General features: G+C 38.7%; 1 protein-coding gene across 1 annotated transcript in view; it reads left to right on the top strand.

Moving 5' to 3' along the window:
• The window catches only part of GRID1 (glutamate ionotropic receptor delta type subunit 1), a 544815-nt gene that overhangs the window by 484317 nt on the left and 33570 nt on the right, over positions 1-26928 (top strand). Inside the window, exons 9-12 of the mRNA XM_056350722.1 lie at positions 5415-5516; positions 7071-7268; positions 9260-9584; positions 10674-10812. Of these exons, the coding sequence (XP_056206697.1) occupies positions 5415-5516; positions 7071-7268; positions 9260-9584; positions 10674-10812 (764 nt within the window). The remainder of the gene's footprint in view (positions 1-5414; positions 5517-7070; positions 7269-9259; positions 9585-10673; positions 10813-26928) is intronic.

Genomic DNA, 26928 nt, shown 5'->3' with positions numbered 1-26928 from the left:
TTTTAATATGGTTTGGAGTCATCAGTGACTCTACGGCTATGGGTGCATAGGCATTACAATCCTACTGCAGATGTTTGGAAACAAGCTACCTGTTTAATACAAAGGTATGCAGTATGTCAGAATGAAATAAACATCTGAACGTAGATGACTTGCAGGTATTTCATTGCAAACAAGGTTGAGCTATGTGGGACCACAGAATAGAGCTTAAATCAGTTTAGGTGGTGATCTTATCCACTATTTTATCTCTAATAGTGACTATAAGCTTATACTTTAGAAATGTTAGAATGTTGCTAATAATTACACAGCTGTTATAGAAATGAATTGTACCAGTGTCTGTATTTGCTTGCAGGTGTAAAAACTGTTACATTTGTATTTTCCTAATCCTATTTTATTTAACTGTGGATTACATAAATATACAGTCCAAAACATTCTTTATTTTTTTCTTAATTATGATCCCATATTTCAAATGGAAGTATTTTGGTACCTTCAAGGCAACTCCAGTCATAAAGATTGGAATTATGTTCAGGGAAACCTGTCAGTTCCTTAAGAATGACACATAATCCAGTGTGTGAATCCTACTAATACCTTGTTGTGAATGATATTGAATGGCAGCAAATTGTCTAGATTACTGATATACTGCATTTAAAAAAAATCGTGGAATTCAATGTAAATATTTGTTTTACTATTTAAATGGAATTTTAGAACTGCAAGAGAGGAGCGTCGAGTTTGCTCCACTTTTTTAATGGGCCACTACCTTATTTCATATTTGTCTCCTGTAAACGTTAATTTTCTTGTTTACGGTTTGTTTATTTGGTTGGGATCTTTTTTATTATCATGTTTGCCTAAAATCTGCTTTTATAATGTCAAATGTTTCAGTAAGGGTTTAGCCATATTGCAAGACTGTCAAAGGGAGTGAGACCCCAACATGCAAAATATATGTACATGGTACAAGGACGTCATACTGGTTATACACTTCGTTGGCTTCAAATTCAAGGAATAAGTTGTCATTGAAGTGAAATCCATTTCAGTTCAACTTTAATCTAAAAGAATTATCAGATTGTGAGTGGCATAGATGAATTTATTTAACTCCATGCACAGAACAGCTTTTATATTCACAAAAAATATGCCCTGGGTTTATACAGGTGTCTGTGTCTCATGGCAGGAGAACAGCCTAACTTGTACGCTCCTGCCTGTTAGAAGTTTTTCAGATTTCAAGGCAGGGATTCCCAAATTTAGTTTCTTTGGACAATGTAACCTCAGCTCCAAAGGAGTCACCAAATAAAAGATTGCTGGTTTTGGTAAGATAGAAGATTCATGCTTTGGATTGATTGTAGCCCTGTCAAATATTACTATACATCTGCTAAATAGTATATGGTTTTATTTCTTATGGGAATCACATTTTCCCTGAAAAAAGTAAATCAGATTTAGGATGGCGGGTGTCATATTCAAAATGATGTTAGATAGTAGTGACATGTTATTTGGACAGTAACTACTGTGTCATAAACCGGTGTAGATGATCTTATTCACTGTTGTGATAGACATGTCAAATATTCCCTTTTTATGCTAATGTCAGTTTTCAACTGTATTTACTAGTAGTTTGCGATAATTTTTGTCTCCGTTTGTTTGGGTGTGAGAAAGACATTTGCCATAGTCCAGTGACATTGAGCATTCATAGCAGAGTTATGAAAACTAAATTCAAGTTCTCAATTCAAGAAATACGTAATTATTGTATAATAGAGTAGCATGGTCATGTGGACTTTGCAGACAAACAGATGTGTAACAAATAACTGCGTTTATTATCAGTTTCATCTCCTAAAGGGAGCGACATACAGGCTCTCCATCTAGTTGATCAAGTTCACAGGAGGTAGGAAATCTTGCAAATCAGTGCTTAATGAATGCAGCCTTGATTTATTTGAGCAGAAGTATTGCCTGCTTCATGGTGCTGAGGAAGGTCTTCGCACTTCTGTGGAGCCGTCTCCGATATTCTTTGGTGTGAGTTTACCATGACATCTCAATATGATTTCCCCTGGGGCCCTAATCACTCACTCAAGTATTGGACAGCCAGCAGCTGCATCATTAAGAAAGTCGTGAAACTGCTTTGGAGAATTTGACTTCTAATTTTTCAATAGGAACTCAGGAACCCTAAAATTACATTGATAAGAAGTTTTCTTTTGAGGTCCTGACAGATATCAGTATCTTTCAGGAAAAAGCCCTGGACAGCAGGATCAAGAGGCATACCCTGGATGACATCTCTTATCATTTGACATTCCTAGGTTGTTTAGCCATGTAATTGCTTTGCTTGTGTGTTGAGTATGTACGTTTGGAGTTATACATTGCTTGTGGATGTTGAAAACAATGTTAAAATTGTGACTTTCACTCTCCAAGCTTTTCCTTGCAGTTCCGGTTGAAAATGCTAGTAAATATTGGCAAAGATCAGAAGCATGTAATGAGTCAGAATTTTCCAACAAATTACCTTTTAGTGTGAATTTCGCATTTGTTTCCTTGGGTTTGTCTTTATTGGGTGATTGAGTCTCTGATGTACAGCTAGAACTATAGGATTCCCGGCAACATGACTGTTTCAGAAAGAGAAGCTAGGAAGAAGGTTTACATTGGAAAGGTGTAATAAAGTAGCTGTTTTCAAAACTTGAACTCCCATAACTTAAGAATCTTAAGTAACTTAAGAATCAAAAAACCCTACCCAGGCTGCCATTAAACACGTGTTCCACAGACCATTGATTTTTTAAATATATCCTCCAAGTGCTGATTCTGCAGGCAGTTGTTTTTCATAATCAGATCTAAAAGCTTTTTATCTCCTATCAGCTGACGGCTGTGCTATAACCTTTGGCTTCAGACTTCTGGTAGGAACATGGTAGGTATTTCTACAAACAATGAAACTCTAATGGCCTTATCAATTAACAGAAGTACTCACTGTGTTTAACAGTGCTGGAAATTAGTTTCTCAGGCACTGATCTTGACAGGTCAGCTGTCAGAAATTGATAGACCTATCTGTAAGTACTTTGGTCCTATAAACAAAATTCTGTCTGCAAGAACTAGAAGTTAAAACTGACACACTTCTTAACAAATGAAATGTTCTGGAGCACAAGGATGCATAGGAAAAATCCCTTCTGGAAATGGTTTTCCTCATGTTCCATTTATCAACTTTCTTTATATAGTTTCCTTTTAACAGACTGAAAAGGTTGTACCTCCACAGAGAACAATATGGAGCTCTGTGCTGATGTGAAATACTCTCCTCTTTGCTCTTAGCCCTGCTACATAAAAGGGGAATCTTGTCTTGCTCCTTCTGAATAAAAGGAATAACTATATGGTTTTGCACTGGCATGTCTCCAGTGTCCTTTTTAGAATTAGAGTTAATGAAGAATGTGAAATGTAGGGTATTTGAGAAGTCTAAGGCCTTGATATGAAATCTGATAGAGTTTTTGAAAGAAAAAATAGTGGGAGAAGGAATTGAAATGTCAGTCCACCAGTGGTGAAGTAAAAAATTAATTTGTTACATTTGCCATTTTTTAGTAAATATTGAATTATCATCTGTAGATTGTGCAAGCCGTTTTGGCCACTGTATCTTCCATGTATCTTTATTATATATTAACTGTATAGAAGAGTTGAAGAAGGCATAGACAGTGAACCTACTTTACAGATTTGAGACACATTATATACCACACACACCTATACTGGTATTTGAATTCTGCTTAACCATACTGATTTATGTCAGACAACAAATTTGTCAATTTGGTTTGGCAACAGCAAAAGCTAAGAAGCATCTGGATGTATTTCAGAGCAAGCATCTAAATTCAAATTTAAAAGGTACCATGGCTACAGGTATGTACCTGTATTGTTTGTGTGCAGAAGCTCATCTGTCACTCCAAACTGGCATCACGAGGGGAGAGTTTTCAAACTGAGATACTTCAGCTTTCAGGATTGTCACTAGAGAGCTGAATGTTACTCATTATTATTCATTCCCTTCCTCCATCATCCAGGTCATCTAGAGAAAAGGAGGTGTATCTTAAGTCTTTCCTCTCCTGTGTCTCAGCTTTGAAGATTTAGTGACTATAGAAAAATTTCCATCAGTTGTGACAGTTACTATGGCTGAATATTCACCGAATGTCCTGTTCTTTTCTAGTTCCCTGTTTATTGGTTTAGTGCATCAAAACAAAAATAAAACTATACAGATTCCCATCACATGTTATTTGTCGGTTTGATTTTTGAGGCTTTAGGATAAAAGTGAAGTCATAGAAATAAATCATGTAGGACATCTAGCCACAGGCATTTTCAGTGAAGTAAGTTCTTTCCAAGGTTTTGACTTGTTACATGAAAATTAGCTTCTGGCAGGAAGAAGCCACATTTCACAGATCTTGGACTATGTTTAATTTCCACAGGACATGCCTCCAGTTAACAACACTGCTTCCACATCTGTGAGCGTAGTATTGGTGTCTAAGAGTAGAGCTGAAAAAAAAGAAGGAAACAGTTTCTACTTGATACTATTTATGACTCTTCTGAACAAAATGACACCGTGGATTCCGTTTGAAGGCAAAAGGAGTGTCTGGCTGCCGCTGCTGAAGAGCATATTTAGTTTGAATAATCCAAAGGTCACTTAAGATTGACTTTTCTATTGAACCTATTTTATTGATTTTTACTGCATTTCTCTTCAGAAAATGCAGTAAAATTGATTTTTAAAGTGATACATTTAGTTGAAACAGAAAATAATTAGATGTAATGTTCCAGGGAGGTATCCTGAAAATCTGCATCCAGGTAATCTAGCAGATGCATGAAGTACTGGTAGATATGAGATATTAGATCATCAGGAGCCTGGGAACGTGAGTCTGTTGTTGTTTTACTGATGAGGTAGAATTAGGGCAAGAACAGAGAAAAGACTTAAGATGGGATCTGAAGAAAGTCTGAGAGAGGAGACAGTTTGACACCATAGGATCTACGTCAAGATTATATGACTATCAATGAGTGAGAACATTATGCAGCAGGAAAAAACCTCAGTTTTTGATAAGCAGTGGGAACGATTTGAAAAGTAGGAAGGGTTCTGAGCAGACAGGGGAATATGGGACAGTGAGACCACAGATAATTCTGAGGGCTGACAGACAGTATAAACTTACTGGAGAGAAGTGTCACATCAGTGTGATCTAAGTGAAATAATATGACAAATACTACGGATAATAGAGCAGCTATATTATAGGCATCAGTGAAAATACATTCAGGCAAGGTATGTGTTTATGTCTGTCCTCTGATTCTCACTGATTCTGATTCTGCATTAAAAAAAAGTCTCTCACCCTCTATCAGTTCTGGATTTGGTCAAGCTACTGTTAAATGTTTATTTAAATACTGAAAGATTTCTGCAAAGATTTCTGCCTAATGGTCCTTCAGACTCACTGTACTTTCTGTTCTAGCTGGCGACGTGGGACTCTGAGAAAGGACTGAACGGTAGCCTGCAAGAACGACGTCTGGGCAATGACTTACAAGGATTGACACTCAAAGTGGTGACTGTCTTGGTATGATCCTACTTGAGTTCAGGAGAAAAAATACGCTTAAAATAAAAAGGATTTGACTGAGTATTTTGGGCGCTTCCTGCAGTATTTTTCCCTATCATTTTCAGTTCTGTATTTTTGGATGATCAGTTACATAAGCAAGGAAGGTAGATCATGGCCTTTTATTATTTTATGTAAAGCTGTGCACTGTCAGATACACAGAAGATTTGTTTGTTTGCTTATGCTGTTTTTCTGCGTTGTAATTCCTACTGGGCATGGAACCAGCATAAGGCCTGAGGGCACAGGGGTGCATTCCAGATACCGTACTCTGACTCGGATATGCAGTTTCCAGCATTTCATGGATTTTAAGATCAGATGGGCCAATTATGATAATCTAATCTTGGCTCTTGTACACTGCAGGCTGTAAAATTTAATCAAGTGTTTCTTCCATCAAGCTCATAAATTCCTGTTGAGATAAACTATATCTTTTAGATAGGCGTAGTCTTTCCAAAAATTCATTCTGCTCTTGGGACTAATGCCTGTTAGCATCTAGAGCTGTAGCAGAGCTCGTGTCAGCTAAGTGCTAAATTAGGGGCAAATTAAGGCTTTAATGCATTGCTGCCTAAAATACTGTAGTTTGTGGATTGCAAAATGGGGTGACTTTTGGTGCATTTTATTTCTTTTTTTCTGAATCATGGTACAGATAGGAAGTACTGCATAAGATCATTAAGGCACTTCCCCCAGCCCCCAGTTTTTTTCCCCTCTCTGTGGTGAGAGGTGAGGTTATGCTGTAGCTTATGTGGGAGGCGAGCAGATCCCTTCCACGAGAGTGTCAGTACCGGGTTGCGAAGGCAGCCTACTGCAGTGCCTGTGCCACTGGCAGCCTCGGCGCTCCCTTGCAGGAGAGCAGGAAGCCCATGTCTGACAGAAAACATAGCACAAAATTCTGCATTGCCTTGGTCCTGAAACACACTTTAAAAAATACTCCAGGAAGATTATTCTTTGACTTTTCAGAATTTAAAATATTCACAAAATGCAGTGGGTTTAGCTTTTGTTTCGGTATGTCTCCTGGATAAGAGATTAATCATTGTCTGTGGAAAAAAAAAAAAAAGTTTTTTGTATTTGATATGGTCTGAGATAGATGGACGGTAGTAATGTTCCTATGCAGGACTCACACAATTAACTTTATATTCTAGACAGCTACTTTGGACACTAAGGTGTGTGTCTGTGCCCTCTTTGTAGTCAGTGAGAAGAGGAAGGTACTTCTAAGAGCAGTTCATCCTGTGGGCACCAGGAATGCTGCTAGAGGGGGTTGAATTGTCTTCTGGAGTCTGACTCCTCTCAAGTGCTGTGAAAAGCCCAAGGTCACAGATAGGCCTCAGGTGCTGAGGCAGTGGTGTCTGGTTGGGAAGCCTCATAGCATCCCATATAGTCTACAGTTTTTTGCCTAAGAATTTTAGTAGTGTCTCAAAATTTGTGCCAAGTTGTCCAGAATTAACTCAGGAACATCCTTGTGCTAAGACAAGAAGACCAAAAAACTTGTTTCAAGTATCAGTTAAGATACTGTTTTGTTCTCAGGAAGAACCTTTTGTGATGGTGGCGGAGAACATTCTTGGGCAACCAAAACGATATAAAGGATTTTCCATTGATGTTCTGGATGCACTTGCCAAGAATCTGGGCTTCAAGTATGAGATATATCAAGCTCCTGATGGCAAATACGGACAGCAGCTCCAAAACAGTTCCTGGAATGGCATGATTGGAGAACTCATTAACAAGGTGCGCAGAGAAGAAGCTGTATTTAAAAAAAAAAAAAAAAAAAAAGAGTAAAAAAAGACTTATTTTCAGATTACGGTGTCAAACCTTTGTAAGGGGATTCTCCCCTTCCTCCATTCCAAATTACAAGAGAATGAATTAGGATAAAAGCGCCAGTGCAGAACACTATGGGTAGTTTGAATATGGGGTAAACTGTGCAATTTAAGATTTAAGACCCTGTATACAGAATAGGAACTGGAAAGTCGTTTGTTCTATTTAATCTCAGCTGTTCCTGACATAAATTATATCTGTGTAAATCCATGTGTTTACATAGCTGTAAGCATAAGAAGACAGGACACACGTGAGTGTAAGTGGATGACTATAGAAAATAGAGCAAAAATCATGTATTCTTCTTAAAATACTAATTAATATTATTTTATTTTTTGTCATTATGTCTTTGCTACTCGTTTCTAGGTGTGACTTTATTTGGGTCACTTTGTGACCATGCATTTGATAATTATCAGCTGTTTGACTACAAAACAGAAAAAGCGTGCCCAGTAATATACCATTAAAAATGTTTTGAAGGACCAGAATTTAAGCTGATCTCAATATTATTAATTCATTTAAAACAGAGGACTAAATTTCTTTTTTTAATTACAGTCTTGCGAATCAGGAATAAGTTAATTGAACTCCTTTGAAGTAAATGGGGGAAGTTTATAGCTTAGAATCTCCCAGAGAATGAAATTGGAGTATTTTGTTCATGTTCTTGCTATCTGACATGGGACAAATGTTAATCAAGAAGGAGAATCAAAGGAATTAATATTCCATGTCGCTGCCCTTTGTAGAAAAGGTTACTCTTCTGCAGTGGAGTTATTACTAAAAGTGAAAGCTTTCTCATTATCTAGTAAGTAGGCGGCTCAGTATCTAGTAAGTAGATGTTTAGGAAGAAATAGAAGTGATTAAAGCAATAGCATACGTGTGCATGATAATGGGATATTCTTGGCCGGTGCTAGGAATTATAAAGAAGATTTTACTTATTTATACATTGACATAAGCTGTTTGAATTTCATTGATTTGAAAATGTGGTAAGAAATTCTGTTAAATTTATTTGGAAATTGTGTTCTTTCAAACAACAAAGTATCTATTATGGTATTTTCTAAATGGTATTTCTGCTACTAGCTTTTCCACTGATGCCAAAGGATTTCAAAGTATTTTCTTTACTTTCCCAACAAAAGTTAGAGATAGGAAACAAAAAGTATATAACTGTTTTTATTGAGATGGAAAAATATTCAAAATCTAGTTGCAGCTCTTCAAAAGCTTTGGGAATCTTATTTATTAACTCCTGGTTTATCTTTCATTGAGTTTGCATACTTTTTAAGGGCCCCCTACATGTAAAACGTACTTGCTTTAAACATTGAGGTCAAAGCAGTTTCAGGACCTAAGTTGCCTTTGGTGCATTCTTCCAGTCACTAGTTTTTGCAATTCCTTCATTCATTGTAAAGACCAAACACAGTGTTCCCCCAAGCTGTCATACAAAATCCCTTCACGAGTATGGGAAGTTAGCATTTTTGCAGGGAGAGCAACAAACGTTAGCTCTTTGCACCTTGCTATCAAATACACGAGCTGAATAAATGGTGGTTTTCTCTTACTGCTTGCAGTGCACCAGCTTAATATGGATTGCAGCTTTAGGCATCCTTTGGAAAACAAATGAGGGATAAAGGGTAAATAAGTTGCACTCATTCCAGAGAGGAGTCAGGGTGACGCTTTATGTTCTAGAGTATGTGCAGGTTATGTTTCATGACTCTGCTTTAGGCCAGTGCAATTAACTAATGTTCAAATGATGAAATTGATTCTGGTTTTCTTTTTAGACAATTTATTTGATTTTGTCTAAGTGTTAAGTTATAGAAAAAAATGCATGGACTCACTTGGTTCGTAAAGAAGTTTCTCCTTAAGGCTCACACTGGCCGGATTCGTGGTGAGAGGGAGAGATCTGATTTCTTGCATTTGCCTTGCAGAGAGCAGACCTAGCCATCTCAGCCATCACTATAACACCAGAACGAGAAAGCGTTGTGGACTTCAGCAAGCGGTACATGGACTATTCTGTGGGAATCTTAATCAAAAAGCCTGAAGAGAAAATCAACATCTTCTCTCTCTTTGCTCCTTTTGACTTTGCGGTGTGGGCTTGCATTGCTGCAGCCATCCCTATAGTTGGCGTCTTGATATTTGTCTTGAACCGGATCCAGGCAGTCAGGGCGCAGAACGCTTCCCAGCCGAGCCCTTCTGCTTCCTCCACCCTCCACAGTGCCATCTGGGTCGTGTACGGCGCCTTTGTTCAGCAAGGTACTTACTCTCTTGTAAACACCACTGATGGACATTCAGAAATATCCCGCCTTAGGTAAAGCAGGTCAGAATGTGTTGATCTTGGCCAGAATGGTCTAAAGATGAAAAAGATGGCTCGTACAGGCAGGTAATATATTTTATTAGCCCAGCTGATGAAAAGTGGGAAGAGGTAGGTAAGTTGGGGGTGGGTGGGAGTGTGTGTTATGTTCTGCTTTTCTGTCTCAGTAAGTCCAGAAAACCCACTCATAGCAGGTTTTTCCACGTTGAAAAAATTATCATACAATAAATGAACTACAGAGCTGCTTGGTGCAGAATTACAGCAGTTCTCCAACTCTGAAACGAGCACCCTTTCTAGTTGTTTAATTTTAGAAATGTATATGTTTTGGAACTAATGTGAGACAGTATATCTTTTCATTCTTTGAACTGAATATGAAAATGTGATGGGTTTAAATACAGTAAGATATAACCAGCATAAACATACACCGAAGTGACTAGCACCAGCTGTATGGTGAGGTTTGGTCTCCCAACAATGTTTGGGCAGAACTGTGCTTGAAGCCTGCTAGAAAGAAGTCTTCACATCATTTCAAGTGCTGTAAGGAGTAACAAGTAATGACACTAATGTTTCAGTCTTTGCAGATTTAAATACAGCACAGAGAACACAGAAACCATCGGACAGTTTTGCAGGTTTTTTCCAAACACAAAGTGGTCATTGAAAACAGAATACTACTGTATACGAAGCACTGTAATGATTTAATTCTTGCATATTAGCTGTGCTTCACCATTAAACTTTCTTTATTTAGAGTATTTTTCATCTTCTGAAGATTTTATCCTCAACAATTCCCAAGGGAAATATTTTGAAAGATGGTTTTTCTAGAACAGTATCTAGAGCAAGAGGCTGGCTGGAGAAAACGTTTGTAAATTATCGGCCTTCATGGAAGCAGTGCTTTTCTCACAGTGAATGGGCAGTCTGCGGGGGAGGGGAGCAAAAATGTCGAGGGGTAGCACAACTGAGTTTAACATAGCAGGGCACACAGAAGGTGACCATAAAGGGAAGCTGCTGAGAGACTCATTTTCTCTGTTGATTTGTAGGGAGTGAATCTACTGTAAATTCTGTGGCGATGCGTATTGTAATGGGAAGTTGGTGGCTCTTCACCCTTATCGTGTGCTCTTCCTACACAGCAAACTTAGCAGCATTTCTCACAGTATCAAGGATGGATAATCCCATAAGGTAAGAGCCTCTGCTTAACATGAAGCTGGAAACCTGGATTTCACAGAAAGGTATTATCCATTCGAGCACTCATTCTTGCAAGAAGGAGATAACTCTCTAATAAAAGGCTCTGCTTATTTGCAGTGGCTGTTTTTCTCTTCCCCCTCTTCCTTCACCTTCACTCCAGCAACCCCCAAGCAGTTTTGACAGGTGCATGGAGGGGACAATGGCACTTTTAACTGTGTATTTTTCCAGAAGAGAGGTCTGCCATGTTTATATGCCTTTTGTTTAACTAGTGATCTCACTGCTTTGTCTGCCTTTATTTCTTTGTTGAACATCAGAGGGAACTGCCACCTCTGGGGAACAGCTCACTTCTCACCGTGTGATTTTATGTCCTCAATATTTTGATATACACTGTTGTTTATACCATTATTTGCATGTAAGCTATCATAGGCCGTCTTTTAAAATATAAATGGCCAGTTTCAGTGGTGGTGTTTGCAGAAAAAGCTTTTTCTCAAGGAGGAAAAGATAATTGAACCTGACTCCAGGATAGCAGATATAATATAGCAGTTGTTTTATTAAATTTATATGTAATTTTCTACAGTTGTGTTGGCAATATTGTGATGATAAATTACAGCTTCTGTAACAAACCATATTTATCTTGCACCTTTGACTTCTTTTCCCTGCTGTTTGCCTACTAATCCATACCCGATGAGAATGTTTTCAATAGACCAGGGCTCTGAGCAGCTCCAGAGGGCTGCTGGTGGTTTGGTGGCAACGTGTGTGTGTGTAGGTGATTTGCTTTTCTTCAGAAAATGTAAAGACTGAAGAATGTTTTCATTTTTTTCTCTCAAAACATGGACAATATTTCCACATTAACACTGGCATGGAGTACTGGGAGGGCTGTTGACCTGCAGTCAGTGCTGGCAGGACTAGAGCCTGATATCTCGTGTTTGATCTGATGGTGATGGGGTGGAGAGGTGGCCAAAGGACAGTGTGACACAGTGTCCCCTTCTAGAAAATGCTGAGCCAAGGGTCTTGTCCTAGGTGCTAGAGTGTGACACGGTTAGTCTGTCGGTCTCATTTGGGATTGCACCGGGAAAACTGGGACTAATATTTGTGCTCAGCTCCTGAAACAGAAGCATTGGCACTTAGGTGAGGCTGGCACTCTTTTCTTCTCTTTTTTTGCCTTCTCTGTGGTATCGTCACAGAAGGACATAAGTGCATTTCTCATAAATATGAGTTTAACAGTATTTCCTTTTTTGAACTTGCCATTGCATACTTGCAGGTAATGTAACTTCTGTATGGCTATAGTGTTATAATAATAATAAAACCAGCTCAAAATCATAACCACCTTTGTTTTTAAATTATTTTTCTGTTAGTTTGGCAAAAATGAGTGGGTTTTAACAGCAATAGAAACAAGAAATACAGGTAGTTTATGGAGATAGCATGAGAAACTAAATAGAATAAAGCTACCACAGAGTATCTGTGAGGCCTGGCTGTAATAGGAATAAGGTTAAGCTCAATGAATAAATTGCTCTTGAAACCAAAGACACGAAGAGTTGTCTGGAAAGCTTGAATAATGATCTGCTCAAACATTTCTGAAAGTTCTAGTTCCTTCATGGCAGAAGAAATTGTCCCTTTGGTTTACTGAGCACCTCCCCAAACTCAGCAAAGTTCAGAGGAGGGCAAAAGTTGGGGTGAAATGCAGTGAGGAGTCTGTCAAAATAGACACAGGTTTAAGAGCAGAACTATGAATAATTACAGGAAACCTTTAAGGCAAAGCTATTACAACATTTATAAGGGGTTTTTATTCCCCTTCTTATTAGAATGAAAGGACACTGCTAAGAATCTTGAGGAGGAGAGAAGTTATTTGGGTGAAGGAACTGCTGAGTGTATTTTTGGGACTTCAGAACTCAGGCGCCCCTCTACTGTTAGAGATGGCAGCTGAAGATTTATAATTAAATGCCTTTCTATATGTAATGGTAGTTGCCATTTTCCAAGTTCCCACTATCACATCCCCTTGTACAAGGTGAGGATACAGAAGGAAGAAAGCACTCTACTGAGATCTGCAAACACCAGCAGAGTAATTCAGGTGTCAAAACATAAATGTCTAAAGTAATTTTAGTTGCCATAAGGTTCACTGCCTGTGCTTCAGCTACTTGGCTATAAGGGCAGGGGTCTCTATTAGGTGTTGTCAGCCGCAATGTGGATTATTTATATTGCCTGGGGTGTCTTAAGTGGTCCCAGATGCTGTGGCTTAGGCACCTGAATCATTCCCAAGGTAATCTGAAATGGTATCTGTCAGAAAGATCTTTGATTTGATCACTCACTGGTTGGCATAACTGAGACAGTTAAAGGACTTGCTTGTCTTGGCTTGCAATGGCTATTTCACAAAGTTTTCAGAATCTCTCTGAGATCCTGCTACTCATCAAAAAATGCTAGTGCCTTAGAAGAGAGGAGATGGGGTAAAGATATAAGCTCTTCAGAATCTTTGTTGAGTTTTCATCCATTACTAAGCTATGATGAAGATATTTTCATATCCCCACTCCTTGGGTGAAACATCTTATAAAAAGTTGTGTCGGATTTGTTCCTGAGAAAGTAAATTACTGCCTTACATGAAGGCATCGTGGCTTCATGTCTCAGCTCCCAGTACTACTTAGCTTCAACATCATATGATGTGGAGTGGCTATTCTTGCCGTTCTAAATCTGCCACTCAGCTTGCCTGCATCATATCTTTCATGGACCAAGAAAGGAATACTCAGGTGAAATCCATTCTTCCCACCCGAAGAGGCACAATGAGTTATAGCTAAAAATTTGCTCACCACCTGAGAACTACCAAATCCATCTGTGTATACATCCTTTGTTAAGAAATCAACCCCCCATCCTCTCAATAAATGCGTGCCATTATGTCACCCTCCATAGAGAAGTCCTCTGGTGTTCAGTACTGCTGCTGCTATGTGGGCAGCAGGAGAGAAAAAAGTATTATGGTGCAGCATAGTTAAGGTTTTCATTACAAGACCGATTTTCTTCCCAATCCCTCTCCAAAATATCTAATAAAAGTTGTTTCAGCATCAAATTTGACATGTGTGGTCTGTGACTAGTGGAATAGGAGTATGTTTGATTGAATAACTAGGTGTCAATCAATCCAGTGATCATTACCTCCACAAATTTCACTTCAAAACAAGTGTGTCACACAAATCATGAATTATATTTATTAGTGTGGCCTTGGTGAAACACTCACTGAGGCAAAGTTGAACTGCTGGAAGGCAGATTTTTAGAGCTGGCAAGTCAGATGAAAGCCTGCTAATAAGGGAATATTTTTTAAAAAAAATCTGGTATTGGCAAATCTCACAAGGCTTTTCCACCCTGCCATGGGTTTCAGGGACTGCCAGTGGCTCACAGAAAGTGAAAACCCCAGGGTAGGAGGCATGGCAGAAAGCAGCTTTGATATGCTGCCTGTATTTCTGTACTTCCTGACACAGACCTCCTAAATCACAAACGGGTTCCCAAGCGCTGTGTTGTCCGGGTGCCCAGATCCCATGTGAGGAACGTGCCAACCTTGGAAAGAACAAAAGTCCCTCTCCTTGGATTTTTCCAAACCCTCAAGGGCTTCTTCACAAGCATGGCAAGAGGGAGAGACATCAGCTTCCTGGTCTGGCCCGGCTGCATGTGCTTCCTTGCTCCTCATGTGTCCTGTGTGCTCATCACTTGTCCCAGTGTGACAGGGTGCTGGGGAGGGTCAGAGTGTGGAGTCTGAGATCCACATAAAAACCTCTGGCCCTTCAGGAGGTCAAGATTAGCAGAAAATAGTGTGAACTTTCCTCGGCTCTCTTCCATTTTCCAGTCGCTAGCAGATGGTACTTCTGCACCCCTTTGCTCTTTTAATATGGCTTCCCTGAGCCCTCTGTCCAGGTTACCTCGTGCTCTTCGCATCTTCCCTCTGCCCCAACCTGGCAACAAGGGAAAAAAGGCAATGTAGTGCTTACATCAGGGTTTCTGTGTTCATGGAGACCCACAGTCAGGGCAGTGAACCATCAAGTAGAATTCCCAGCTGCACGTCGGCAGAAGAGAGAGATGTTACCCGGTTCCAAAAGAGAAGGCATTTTTTGCGAATGTGCTGGTGGCCACCACTTTGGAGCTCAGGCTAGGAAGCTGTGATCCATGTTCTAACATTGTAAATGAGCAAATCTTAATTTTCGTTTTGGACTAGAAATCTAGGTAATGTTTAGAACCCGTGCTAATTCTTGACAAACTTGTTTAAACCCAGATGATTTGCATTTATCATTCTAGTATTTGCCTTCAGAACTGTACACAGCTGATAGGTCTTCTAATGGGTCAGTCTGCCAAGTAGGGGCTGAATTATTACATGTGAGTTTGTTCTTTCTTTTGTCTTATTACATTTTCTAACAGCCCTTGGATCTGCTGTCTGACCTTCCATTTGTAATTATGAGTTTAATTAGAAGTGACTTAACTTCCAGCTTCATTTCTTGTTAACAAGCAGACTACATGCACTTCAGTAGCTGCACAGATGTTCTGAAACTCAGGTTTAGGAGAGCTTATGTGACAACAGGTTAAGAACCGTGCAGGAAAAATGGGACATAAAAACATAGGCTATTTGAAAATTCAGAAGAGTTTCAGTTTAAGATCTTATCAAATTGATCCTTAACATTTGCACATCTTATGGAAGTTTTGAATGGTATCTGTATGTGTGTGTGCATGGACTGCACACAAATGCATGTTATATCTGCTTTTAAGTTCACAGCTGCTGTTTCATGATTTGGGATTTCCTTATTTGCATTTTAATCCCCAGATTTCATGTCTTTTGCTGACAGCTGAATATTTACTGCAGCTTAGTTGGGGTGATAGTCTAGCACTTAGAAGACTTGGGTGCGGATTCTTTTCCTACCACAAGCTTTGTTTGATCTCGGCAAGCTTAGCCTCCTCTCTGTCTCAGTTCCTTTTCTGTGTAACAGATTTAACTTTTTTTTTTTTTCATATCTTATATGGCGTGTTGTCAGTTTAGCCGCTTTAAAGATGATGGCCAGGAATGACCATATTATAATAGCTCTGCAGGTATCAAAAAAAGCTAGATTTTCTGGGTTGCATACAAACCAGAAACAATCTGAAAATATTTTACAAGGAAATGAGAAAAGTGTTTTGAAGATGCCAGCTAGAGGGAAATGAACAAAGGTTTCATCTGCTGTAGTTAAGTGGATTTGATAGGGTTGGTAGCAAGAACCTCACAGGAATCCCTCTATTTGCTGAGATTTTGCCTCGAAATTCCTTGTATTTGGAAACAGCCTTTCTGTTGTTCATATCATCCATGGTTTTCTAAATATTTCATTGGATTTTCTTTTGTTATGTTTAATTTGTAGTGTGTTTTGCATTGTCTGTGCAGCACCTCAGGCACATTGGCAGGAGGCACGTATGAATGAGCATGATAAAAAATAGTTATCGTGATTATTATTTATGGCCTGTGAGCAAAAGCTTCAATCATCAAAGAACTAGGTTAAGTTCATCCATAAAAATGAAGGCTAAAACAGAGTGTGAGAAAGATGCAAGTGAAATGAGCAAGGTCAAAAACTCAAAAGATTTTTCTTTCCAGAACATTCCCTCTTTAGACCATGTGGAAGCAAGGTCACGGGAAATGCTCTGCAGCCTGTGTGGCAGGGTAGCAGTGCTCAAGGGCAGAGCTTGGCAGCCACTTGCCTCCAGGCACTGCTCAGGACAAGACGCTGTGTTGTTGCCAGTGCTAGAATCCCCATTGTCTATCTGTTCATTTCACTGTCATTGATGGTGTTGCCCAGTGGGTGCTTCTGGGAAACCCAAGGCTTCACGAAGTCTGGAGCCTTTTAAAAAGCTTTCTGAATGTTGGCATATGCCGTTCAACCATGCTTTAAAATGGATCCTAATTACTCCTTTAATTGAGCAAGCAGGCAAGCATATAAGTGCAAATATTTTCCAAGGACATTTTTTGTGGGTAAAATGAGAACGCACAGCTGAAAACCAAGCTTGCATTCCATCTCTCCAGTTGCCATTCTAAGAATGTGGCACATACTGAAGATCAATGGCAAACCAAGAGATCTGTGATTCCACACCCTCTTCAACTCTACTTTTATGACAGCTGTATCACAGCATCTCTTCATTTGTTCTTGTTACCGGGAAGTTCTGTGACTTAACTGGGTTGAGGCATTAACGTTCAGATGCATGCACAGTTTAGAGAAAAAAAATGATTCAGATGTGATGTTAGCAAAACCTACCATCTGTGCAGGTAATAAAAAGACTTTTTATTATTGTTTTCTTTTGCTCTGGAAGTGTGAAAATCTAGCAAGAGCAGTAGTCCTCATGACAGCCCGTCAAAAAATCCAAGGATTGGTTCAAATCTGAGATTTGATACAGTCCTTTTTCAGCTCTGATTGAGCCGCCTCTTAAGTCAGACTTTCTCATATGAATATAGTCGATTCACTGGCCATCCATAGAGTGCAGCAGCTGTACGCTCCCTGCATGTGTAACCTTCCATTGGTCCCTGACTTCCACCTTCTTTGTTGTAGTGTGGTTTCTTTTTATTACAAGGATAGTACCTATGGCTTATTTTGTTGGGTTTTATTTTCTGTTTGACTCCTAAGGGGTAAACAGTATAAAATGCAGTAACAGAAGTTTTTTGCACAATCAGATATTTTTGCCAATAGGATATGTATATTTCTATTGTTTTTCTCCAAAGAAGCTGATCTAATGTCTTAGGTGAACTGATAATAAAATCTAATATAACAGGATATTAAAAAGGCAAAATAATTATTACTATAGGAATTCCGAGATGGCCTTCAAGTTTTAGACATTTCTTAACCATAAAGACTACCTCAACCCATCATTTTTTAACAACAAAAACAGGAGTGAGAAGGAAAACTTCATGGTGAATTCTGTTTTGGAAATGGATTCTGGGTGAGGAACAACCATTAAAGTAGGCTAGCCAGTGTGCTTGAGTATTTGAGTTTCACTCCTGTGAAAGCGTTAATGTTTTTTTTCCACTAGATATTTCAAGGTAGCTATTTACTTGACCTACAATGCAAAATTACCCAACTGATTTTGCATGTTAACATACTGTTCCATGTGTTTGCCTGCTTGCTATTCTTTTGGACAGACAGATACTGTTACATGCCCCTGTGGGGTCAGAAGAGTAGTTAAGCAAAGACTCTTAAAGTGGGAAGCCAGGTAAAACCTGACATGACACTGGTGAAACAGTGGCCTGGAAAAAAAAAAAACAAAAACCAACAAACAAAAAACCAAAACAACCAATAAACAAAAAACAACAAAAATCCTGTAAAATTACTTGTATTTTCTACCATTTATCTTTGTTGGTCGGAGTCAGTAGTGTAACAGTGGATCCTATTACGTAAATCGTGCAGGTTGTTTTGTTACGGAGTAACGTATTGCATATTTCTGCATAGCTTTCCAAATTGTCCGGAGTCGAAAGGTCTCTATGAAAGCATCCTCACAGCCAGAACAACCAAGTAAATTGCATTCCAGAACTGCCAATAATTAGTAAACACTTTATCACAGTAAGTTAGTTCCTGTGAAACAGTGAGATGAAGTTGCAAGTATGTGTACCTACTTGTAAGAAGGGAAAGTTGTACCTATTTTCTTACTTGCTGTCAGCTCAGACAGGACATATATGAGCTTCCAACTCTGCTAATCTGTTGCATATTTTTGGAAATGCTTCATTTGCTTGTGTAAAAAAAAGTCGTCTCACTTTGCACAACTCCTCATCAACATCTCCACGTGAGCGGCGGTTCTGTCATTCTCATACCATGGTGGTTCAGCACCGAATTTTCTCACCCACCTGGCAGCAAAAATAATTTTCCCACCTTCTGTTCCTTATCATATATTCAATGTCAGCAGACTGACTGTGAGTATAAGGAACATGCACTGAATTGTGTATTTCTTTAGATGATTTTGGATGGAGAGAGGAGAGGGGAAAGAAGGGGAGTTTCCAGCAGGAGCAGAGGCAGAACGCTTGCCCAGCCACCTTCCCGAAGTGCCGGCTGGTTGGTTGGTTAACAGTGACCAGTGCTGTGGCCAGTCCTGCACTCCACTTAGATGATCTGTCTTTCACCTTGCAAGCTTTGAATTAATAGCCTGCAATAAAAAGTTGATCTCTGGGAGCAAAGTTCAGCATCCATTCTTTCAGAGGTTAAAGAATGAGCATGCCTATGCTGTGGGTTGCAAGGTTATGAGTTTCAGTTGTGGTGAGCTCAGTGCACATCTGTTTCATGTTGTGCTGATGAAACCCACCGTAAATTAAGAAATCAAACTTTGTATAGGATAGCTGGGGCAAGGTAAGTGTCTTTTTGCTGGATCTGCTGTGGACACAAGAACTTCAGTCGAGGGATGATGCAAACAGATTTGTGCAGTAACATCTTAAATCATGTAAGCTAGATTAATTGGTGTTGTGAGGATTTATTTTTGGTTCTCTGATTTTTTTTTTTTGTCTCATGCATTTTTATGATTCTCATGCATTTGTAGTATGTAGGCATATTTAGTCAAATGGTTGCACTCTTTTATGATCACTTAGAAAACACCAATGCTTTTCATTTTCAAGGTCCTGAAAGAGCTCTTGCTGACATTATACCAGCTTCTTATATTTTTTTTTCTTATAGTTCCTCACATTGGAATACTTTGCATCTGTCTTTGATACTGTCTCTTTCAGGAATTGCCAGCCCTTCTGTACACCTTTGTCCTTTAAATCAACTTCCTAAGAGGCTTTCTCCACCAGTTCCTGATATCTGTAGAGGTCTGGTCTTTTGAAATTCATTATTTTTATGGTTACTCTTACTTTCTCCCCAGCCCCCACCCCTGGGTATTGAGCTTCATTGTCTTGCAAACGGTTTTAATCTCGTTACTTTTCTCTTTGACATTTTCATTCAAATCTAAAGCGCCCATTCCCCTTATAAATGTCTCCATGATAGAAGATCATGCTCTCTCACACCTTAAACTCTTAATGCCTTAAATGATATATAGGACAGTATTTCGTCTTCTGAAATAAAAGTTGTTCCAATACATTCTAAAATGTTTATAGACCATCTTGCCATGAGGTAGAAAACTCTAAACTTGCCATTTAAAGAAAAGACTTTAAAAATTGAATATCCTTCTAAGGAGATTTTGAAACTATTCCAGATGACATAAAAAAAGAAAAAGAAAAAAACCCACATTGAAGCACACTTTCTATAGATGCAGGTTATGGATGTTTATGGGGGAAAGGAGCTGGGGGTTCTTTGTTTCCCTGGTAACTAAGATGCTACTGTTTATTACCATGAGTGCTTTCCTATTAGCTTAGTTCCTTTGTGGCAAAAGACTCTAGAGTGAAAGAAAACATTTCTGGAAACAATAGTGTTGCTAAGGGAAGGATTACATATGTTCTTTCCACTACCTGGGCTCATCTGCCTTACTAAGCAATGTTCCCTTCTGTGCACGTGCCCCCATATAATATAATACAGGAGTGTTTCCAGACTCATCTGGAGATGAGAGAGAGAACGATGTTGCCTTACAAAAGCTATTTTGATACAGCTGCCAAAGTTCCATTAAAAGAAATGTAATCACATGCACTAAAGTTGTTTGCCTTCTAAACCATTAAAACCAGCCTAGGAGAATGAGCCACTGATTTAATTTAATTGATTTATGAATAGTCATATCTATCTAAAAAAATAATAGAAAAACATCAGTCAGAATAGGGTGGATGTTAACTACTATGTTTCTTTCATATGGCAGTAATGCAATTTCCAAGCTCGTATTTCAAGGTATGTAATTAGACTACCCAATAAACTAATTAATCTCAATATAAGGAACAGCTAGTTGGTTTTGATGCAGTGCTCTCAGTGCTTCTGAGGTTCAGTATTCAGGCGAGACTCATGCTCAGGGTGAGGAGAGAGGGGCAAAGGTCTCTTTTCCTGTTTACCTCGTTTTCCACATCAGGATGAGGTGGGAAGTACGCCATATAGCAAGTGCTTGCCATCTGGCTCCTCTGAGAAACAGGCAAGTGGGCTTCTAGACTTTAAAATATGCATATGTAATGCATGCACTTTAGACATCAATAATAACTGATGAATGCTATATGTGCTTTCAGTATTAATGAAGAGCCCTATGTTTTGATTTCCCAGGAGTACCCAGCACATGTTCTAGCAATCAAGATGCCTCTTCAGAGCTCTTCTGTTTTCTTCTCCTCTTTCTGTCAACATCGATAGCTTCTGCTTTACTCCCTGTGGTAAGGGAAGGGTGTGAAGCACTTTTCCAGCATCACTTTGTACCTCTGACACATCTGAGCTGTGTGAATTCATCCAGTCTCTCCACCCCAGCTGTGTGCCTGCTGACAGTGGCGCAGGCAGCAGCCCAGAGCTTTCTGCACCAAGATTCTTATTCTTGCAGCATGCGACAGCTCCTGATAAATCAAAACTTAATAAAGGGTTGAGCGGGACCTTATCCCACACTGGGATTTCATGGACTTTAATGGAACTGCTCACACTATAATGATATCCTAACAGTCATTGTATAAAGTACTACTCGCCCTGAGTAAGGACTTTATAAGCCAGCACCAAGATGCCAAGCTTATCCAGTCACCACTCTATTTAATTAAAAAGCTAAAAGATTGTCATCTGAGTGGAAAACAGAATGGCAGTGATATCAGTACTTATAAGACCAGTTAAGAAGGAAGAAAGCAATTTCTTCCCTCTCGATCTTAATCATTAATCTTCATTAAGATTTTCAGCTTCCGAATGTGAGTGGTAGGAGACATCAGCACAGCAAACAATTTAAAGTGCATCTGCATAAATAATAAAGGTAGTTTGTTATTTTCGTTATAGGTAAAAGCATGTGTCAGTTGCCAGATGTGTTTGATTCAGACAATATGATTTTCATGCCAACTTTATGATATGTTTGATTTAGGTGAAGTGACTAAAACCTGCTGTTGGGACCGAGTTGCTGTTAAACACCAGCTGCATTTTTTATTTTAATTAATAATTTAAGGAGCAGAATACCTTGCTTTAATTAACATGTTAACCCTTCAAGCTACTCAGAGAAAGGTCACAATGGCAAAGTGGTTTGAAAGTAAAGCACAAAAATATCCAAAGGTACTCCAACTGATGTATTTCTTCAGCTCAAACATGCTACAAGCTCTTGAGATGTTTTCATGTTTTCTTCTTTGCATTTTAATGCCCCACTCACTGCTGAATGGAATATGGAGTGTGAGTAAAGGAACCAGGCTAACCCAGGTTTTCCAGCAAGGCTGATTATTCTGGATTTGTAGGATGAGGAGCGACTCATAGCTGCTCTGAATCCCCTTCCAGGCTTTTAACTGAATCTGCAAACATCCTAAAGATGTGCTGCCATGCCAAAATTTTCTTTGATCCATTCTGAAAATCTGCCCAGTCATGTAGTAGTTCAGTGTGGATCTGAGCACACAAATTAAAACTCCAGCTTTTGAAAACCTGAACCTGCATCTTAAAAACCCCGTCTAATATGATTACTCTGAATGCCTCTTGGTCTGTCTACTACTTTTCATTGTTAAATTGCAAACATGGTGGCTAAACTGGGTAATATCTCAAGGGTATTAATTTGTTAGAAATATAGGAAAATGGGGTGATGAAGAAGAGACCTATAGGTGCCCCTTGTAAATACAAAGGAATGACTGTCTTCTGACTTCACTCCCTCAATTAGACATCACGTAAACTCAGATGCGATCATAAATGCCCAGCCATGACAGAAACTTAATCCAGGGATCACAAACTATGGGGTGCCAGTGGATGCAGCTTTGAGATGCAAATTCTCGGAATCTAGCTTCCATCGCTACCGCTATTAATTATGTTATGCTATTGTTTGTTTTAGAAAACATTTTCAAGCAAAGTAATTGTAACTTGTACCATGAGAACCATCATGGTTTCTTTACCATATGATAACAATATAGAAAATATAGGACATCCAGAAAGAAAAGATTTATTACAAATAAGCAACAAAAAACCCCCTAGTTAATGGAAAAAGCAGCAATCTAAGTGACTTATGCTCTCATTGCCTGGAGGAGATTTGGAGAATAAGAGGGTTGGAAGTATAGTTAGAAACACTGGACTGGCAATCAGGAGATGTTTAGCTTATTTCTAGTTGTTTAACAGATTTCTTTATGTGGAGTGCTGGAGCAGAGCCAATGTCAGCTCTAGGCAAAATGAACTTCTATGATCCAGCGACAAGTCAAGTCACACTCGTGCAGATCACTGCAGATGATTGGAGTTGCCGAGGTGGTCCTGAGGGCATCGTTTAGAAATAGCAATGGCTAGGAATAACCAGAAGTCTAATTTTGTTTACAGAAGAACCTGTTTTACTGATGATGATGAGAATCCAGTTTGATTTTTAGATCCAAATCTGAGTCCCAGCCAGAAAAAAAATAGTCTTTTTTTTTTTTTTTTTTGAAAATGGGCATGTTTCCTAAATAAACCACTGGAAGATAAAATTCTGTGAGCAATGGGACACAGCCTACTTGTATGGATTTTTGTCCGACATTCCCCACACTTTGACTTTAGCAAAAGTGCTGCAAATTGTTCTGAGATCAGTAAAGCAAAAGTGACATTTCAAGTGATGATAATAGAGTATATTTCTGCTGCATCTCAGATGCTTCAAAAGTACACAAATCCTACAAATGTTTTGCCAATACAATGCGTGTAGCTAGTAATTAATTACTATTAAAATCATAAACATGACACTGTATCATTTATTAACAACTCGACTTTCTTCACATTTCAGTGGGTATACATACCGTTTGTTCCCTTCTTTTAAAACTTAATTATGCAGTAGCTCTGCGGGAACAGAGTCCCAGTGAAAACACTCAATCTGCAGTGAAAGCATTGTATGGGGAGTTTAGAAGACGGCTTAGTTCAGTTTTCTTGTCATTCCTTTTGCATGTAGGAACTGAGGCTAGTGGATGTGATTTTAAAGAAATTAAATATTTGTGGAGGTTGCACAAGTTCTGTGCTTCTGGCAGCGATGACCGTTAGCATAATGAAAACAGCTGCTGCAGTGCCATTACCTGCTAAGGACCTCAATCACTGTTTGTTTTAACTACGGTAAAAGTATGTAGTTGACATGGCAATGTGTTCTGTGACACAATTGATTGTTCTTTCCACTGGAGAAAAAGTCCCTGCTTCTTTGAAGTCATGTGTAGCAGCTGTTCCTGCTCCACTGACGATGACAAGCACATACATAGCCGTAACTGTCTGCACTGTTTGTCTCCAGTGGTTTGGAAATGTTTAGTCCTGGTGTGAAGGGCTGCAACTCCATCGATTCACTGTAGCTTAATCTGACAATGCTTATGGCTTCCCTTGTAGGAAGTCCCATGAGGCTTTCTCTTTTTTAAGGCTTTTGTTTAGAGTAAAGTGGATGTGTTGGTTTTTTTTTCATGGACCACCCATGAAATGAGTTTTATATGAGCTGTAGAATGATATATCTGCTGGTGAAGGACTTGATCCTGCAAAGTGTACGCTAAGCAGGCCAGTACTGCTGCCAGTTTCTACTGGACTACCTCTATCGGTAAAATTAAGATTTTATTTAGTGTATTTGCTGAAGAAACCCATTGCTCTGCACGTCACTGCACTGAAACAGAATTAAGAGCATTTACAGTGACTTGATTCACAGTGAAATGGAACATGCAGGAGTTGATCATTTCACTGTAAAGAAGTTGGCGAATTAGTGTTTGATTTAAGAGCTCAGCTTGATTATTCGTAATTTCAAAGAAAGTCACAGAGATGCACAAATTGGAACTAATTCTTCTGATGCCTAGTATTATTAGATGTGGACATAAACTTGCTTTCATTACGGTTTCATTCTAACAATGCTTTGAACAGTTTTATTGACCTCACCAAAAATATTTTTTTAAATGGCCCATCTTTTAGTTATGTACCTTACAAACAGTTTAATATGCCCAGGTAACATTCCTATGTGGACCTGGAACAAATATTGGAAATTTATAGATATATCTCATAATACCTTTTGGGGGGCTTTTTGGATGGGTGTTTGCTTTTTAGGCTCAAAAGTGCTAAAGATAGGTCAATTCTAATGCTATCTCATTATTCAACTATATGTATTGCTCTTTCCAGTATGACTGAAGGCTTATTGAGTATTGGTTGCACTAATATTTAGGGGCACTAAAAGCTGTTCTTTGTTCCCTTGTCAAGTGGGATTGTGCCTTTGTAACTTGGATTCAGTTGGTGAAACTTTTCATGTGAGTTTCCAAGTCAATGATGCTATCATCCCCTCGTGGCAATTGATATCCGTAACAGATGGATTTTTTTCTTCCACCACTTAAATTACTCAGCTTGGGCAGACTAGCTCTAGGGAGGGTCTTTACATGGAATTTTGAACTCCGTTTCAGATGACTTAAGACAATACACTACCCACTCATAAATTTTACTTAAAACTGGAGATTGAAAGTCTAATGACTATTCATCTGTGAAAAACAGACTAAGGCTCAAATCCTTTGCAGCTTCGCAAATGGATATAAAAAAAAATAAACAGGACTCAGGTCAGGACTCTGAATGGAAAGATATACTGCTTATGTGGAAATTATCTGTACCAATACACTACCACCCACAACCTTGATTCAGCTTTGCAGACTGTTTTCTCACTGAGGATGTACAAATGAGAAGCTGATCCTGCAAAGCTGGCTTGGCTTCCAAGCACATCTCTCAGTGGGTGGACTGATGTGGTCACCAACGACAAACAACATATTGTCATTTCTTCTCATTGTCTTGTCCAATACATCCATGGAGGGAGTAGTTGTGAGCAATTTTATGTCTCAAAATATGAGTGCTTTTCTGCAGTCCACAGTAGGCTGAATTCTTTTTCAGCTCATTGCTTTTCATTGGTGATAACTTTATGAAATAAATCTCTTTTCAGATAGGATTTTATATTCTAGGTTTCAGTTCATAGGCATTTCTTGGGCTTATACTGGTGTTATAAGATTATCAAATCAATTCTGCTGTTTTTATTTTTACTTAGAAGTTTAGTGGGTTTACTTTTTTCCCAACGTGTAAAGCACATATTTCCCTCTTGTATATCCTGTTAGGAAAATAGTTGTAGTTAGCAACTGCACTTGTATTTAGTTCTCTAGATGTCATGAATGCCTAGCTTTTGGGGAAAGAAAGTAGCTTCAAGGTGTTTTAAAAAAGAAATTTAGAATTTGTAGCATATATTTTATGTATGCATTTCTAAGGCTTCATTTAGGCAGAGCAGCTTAAAAAGTCTCATCATCTCTGGGATGCTTTGTCTTGGCAATAGCCATCACCTAAAATATTATGCTGCACTGAGCAAAAATCTCAGGGTACTGGCTTCCTTAGGTAAAAGAAAAACATAGCTTTCTCTGCTAAATATGGAAAAAGCAGTAAATTTATTTTACTGTCCACATACATCTTAGGGATTAATATTAATTAAGGAAATTAATTAATTTTAGTTGAGAGGAATTATTTATATCTTATTGTCTGACAGTGTTGTGAAGGGAGAGGTTCCTCAAACACGTGATCACAAGGCAGAATATGTGCAGATGAATGAATAGGAGCTAAGCATGATAAATCTTGCGTAATTTTAAAGTAATACTGTCAATTCAGGAATGCTGAAATATTATTTTTCCATAAGTAATAGCAGACAGGAAAAATCCCCAATTTTACAGTGTCAGACCACGGGCAGTTGTGAAGGCCAAGGAGAAACTACCTTTAAATCAAGAAGCTGCCAGTGTTTTCCCATTAAGGTTTTCCTAAGGCTGAAGCAAAGATAAAATGCCACATTTATTACTGTGATGTAAAAGACCATTGCTGGATGACATCGTGGTGCCACTGATTAACCTGTTGACAGCAATAGACCTTACACACGAGTCCAGCTGTGCAGCTTGCTACAAACTTTTTTTAAAAATGAACAGTAAGGATGAGGAAAAATTCCTTAAGCAAGGATTTTTTTTGCCTTTTCTCCTTGCTTGCTTGTTTAAAAGACCTTCCTTTAATTTAAAAAAGAAAAGTTACTAAGAAAAAGAGAAAATTTCCCCCTTTATTTTTTGTAATTTAGAAGTGACAGGAGTCTGTTTCCTTTTTTTTTCCCCTCTTTTTAAATACGTTG

This window comes from Falco biarmicus, chromosome 9, assembly GCF_023638135.1.
Source record: "Falco biarmicus isolate bFalBia1 chromosome 9, bFalBia1.pri, whole genome shotgun sequence".
In the NCBI taxonomy this organism is placed as follows: Eukaryota; Metazoa; Chordata; class Aves; order Falconiformes; family Falconidae; genus Falco; species Falco biarmicus.
The sequence above is the reverse complement of the archived record's forward strand: the minus strand, read 5'-3'. Positions and strand labels throughout refer to the sequence as shown.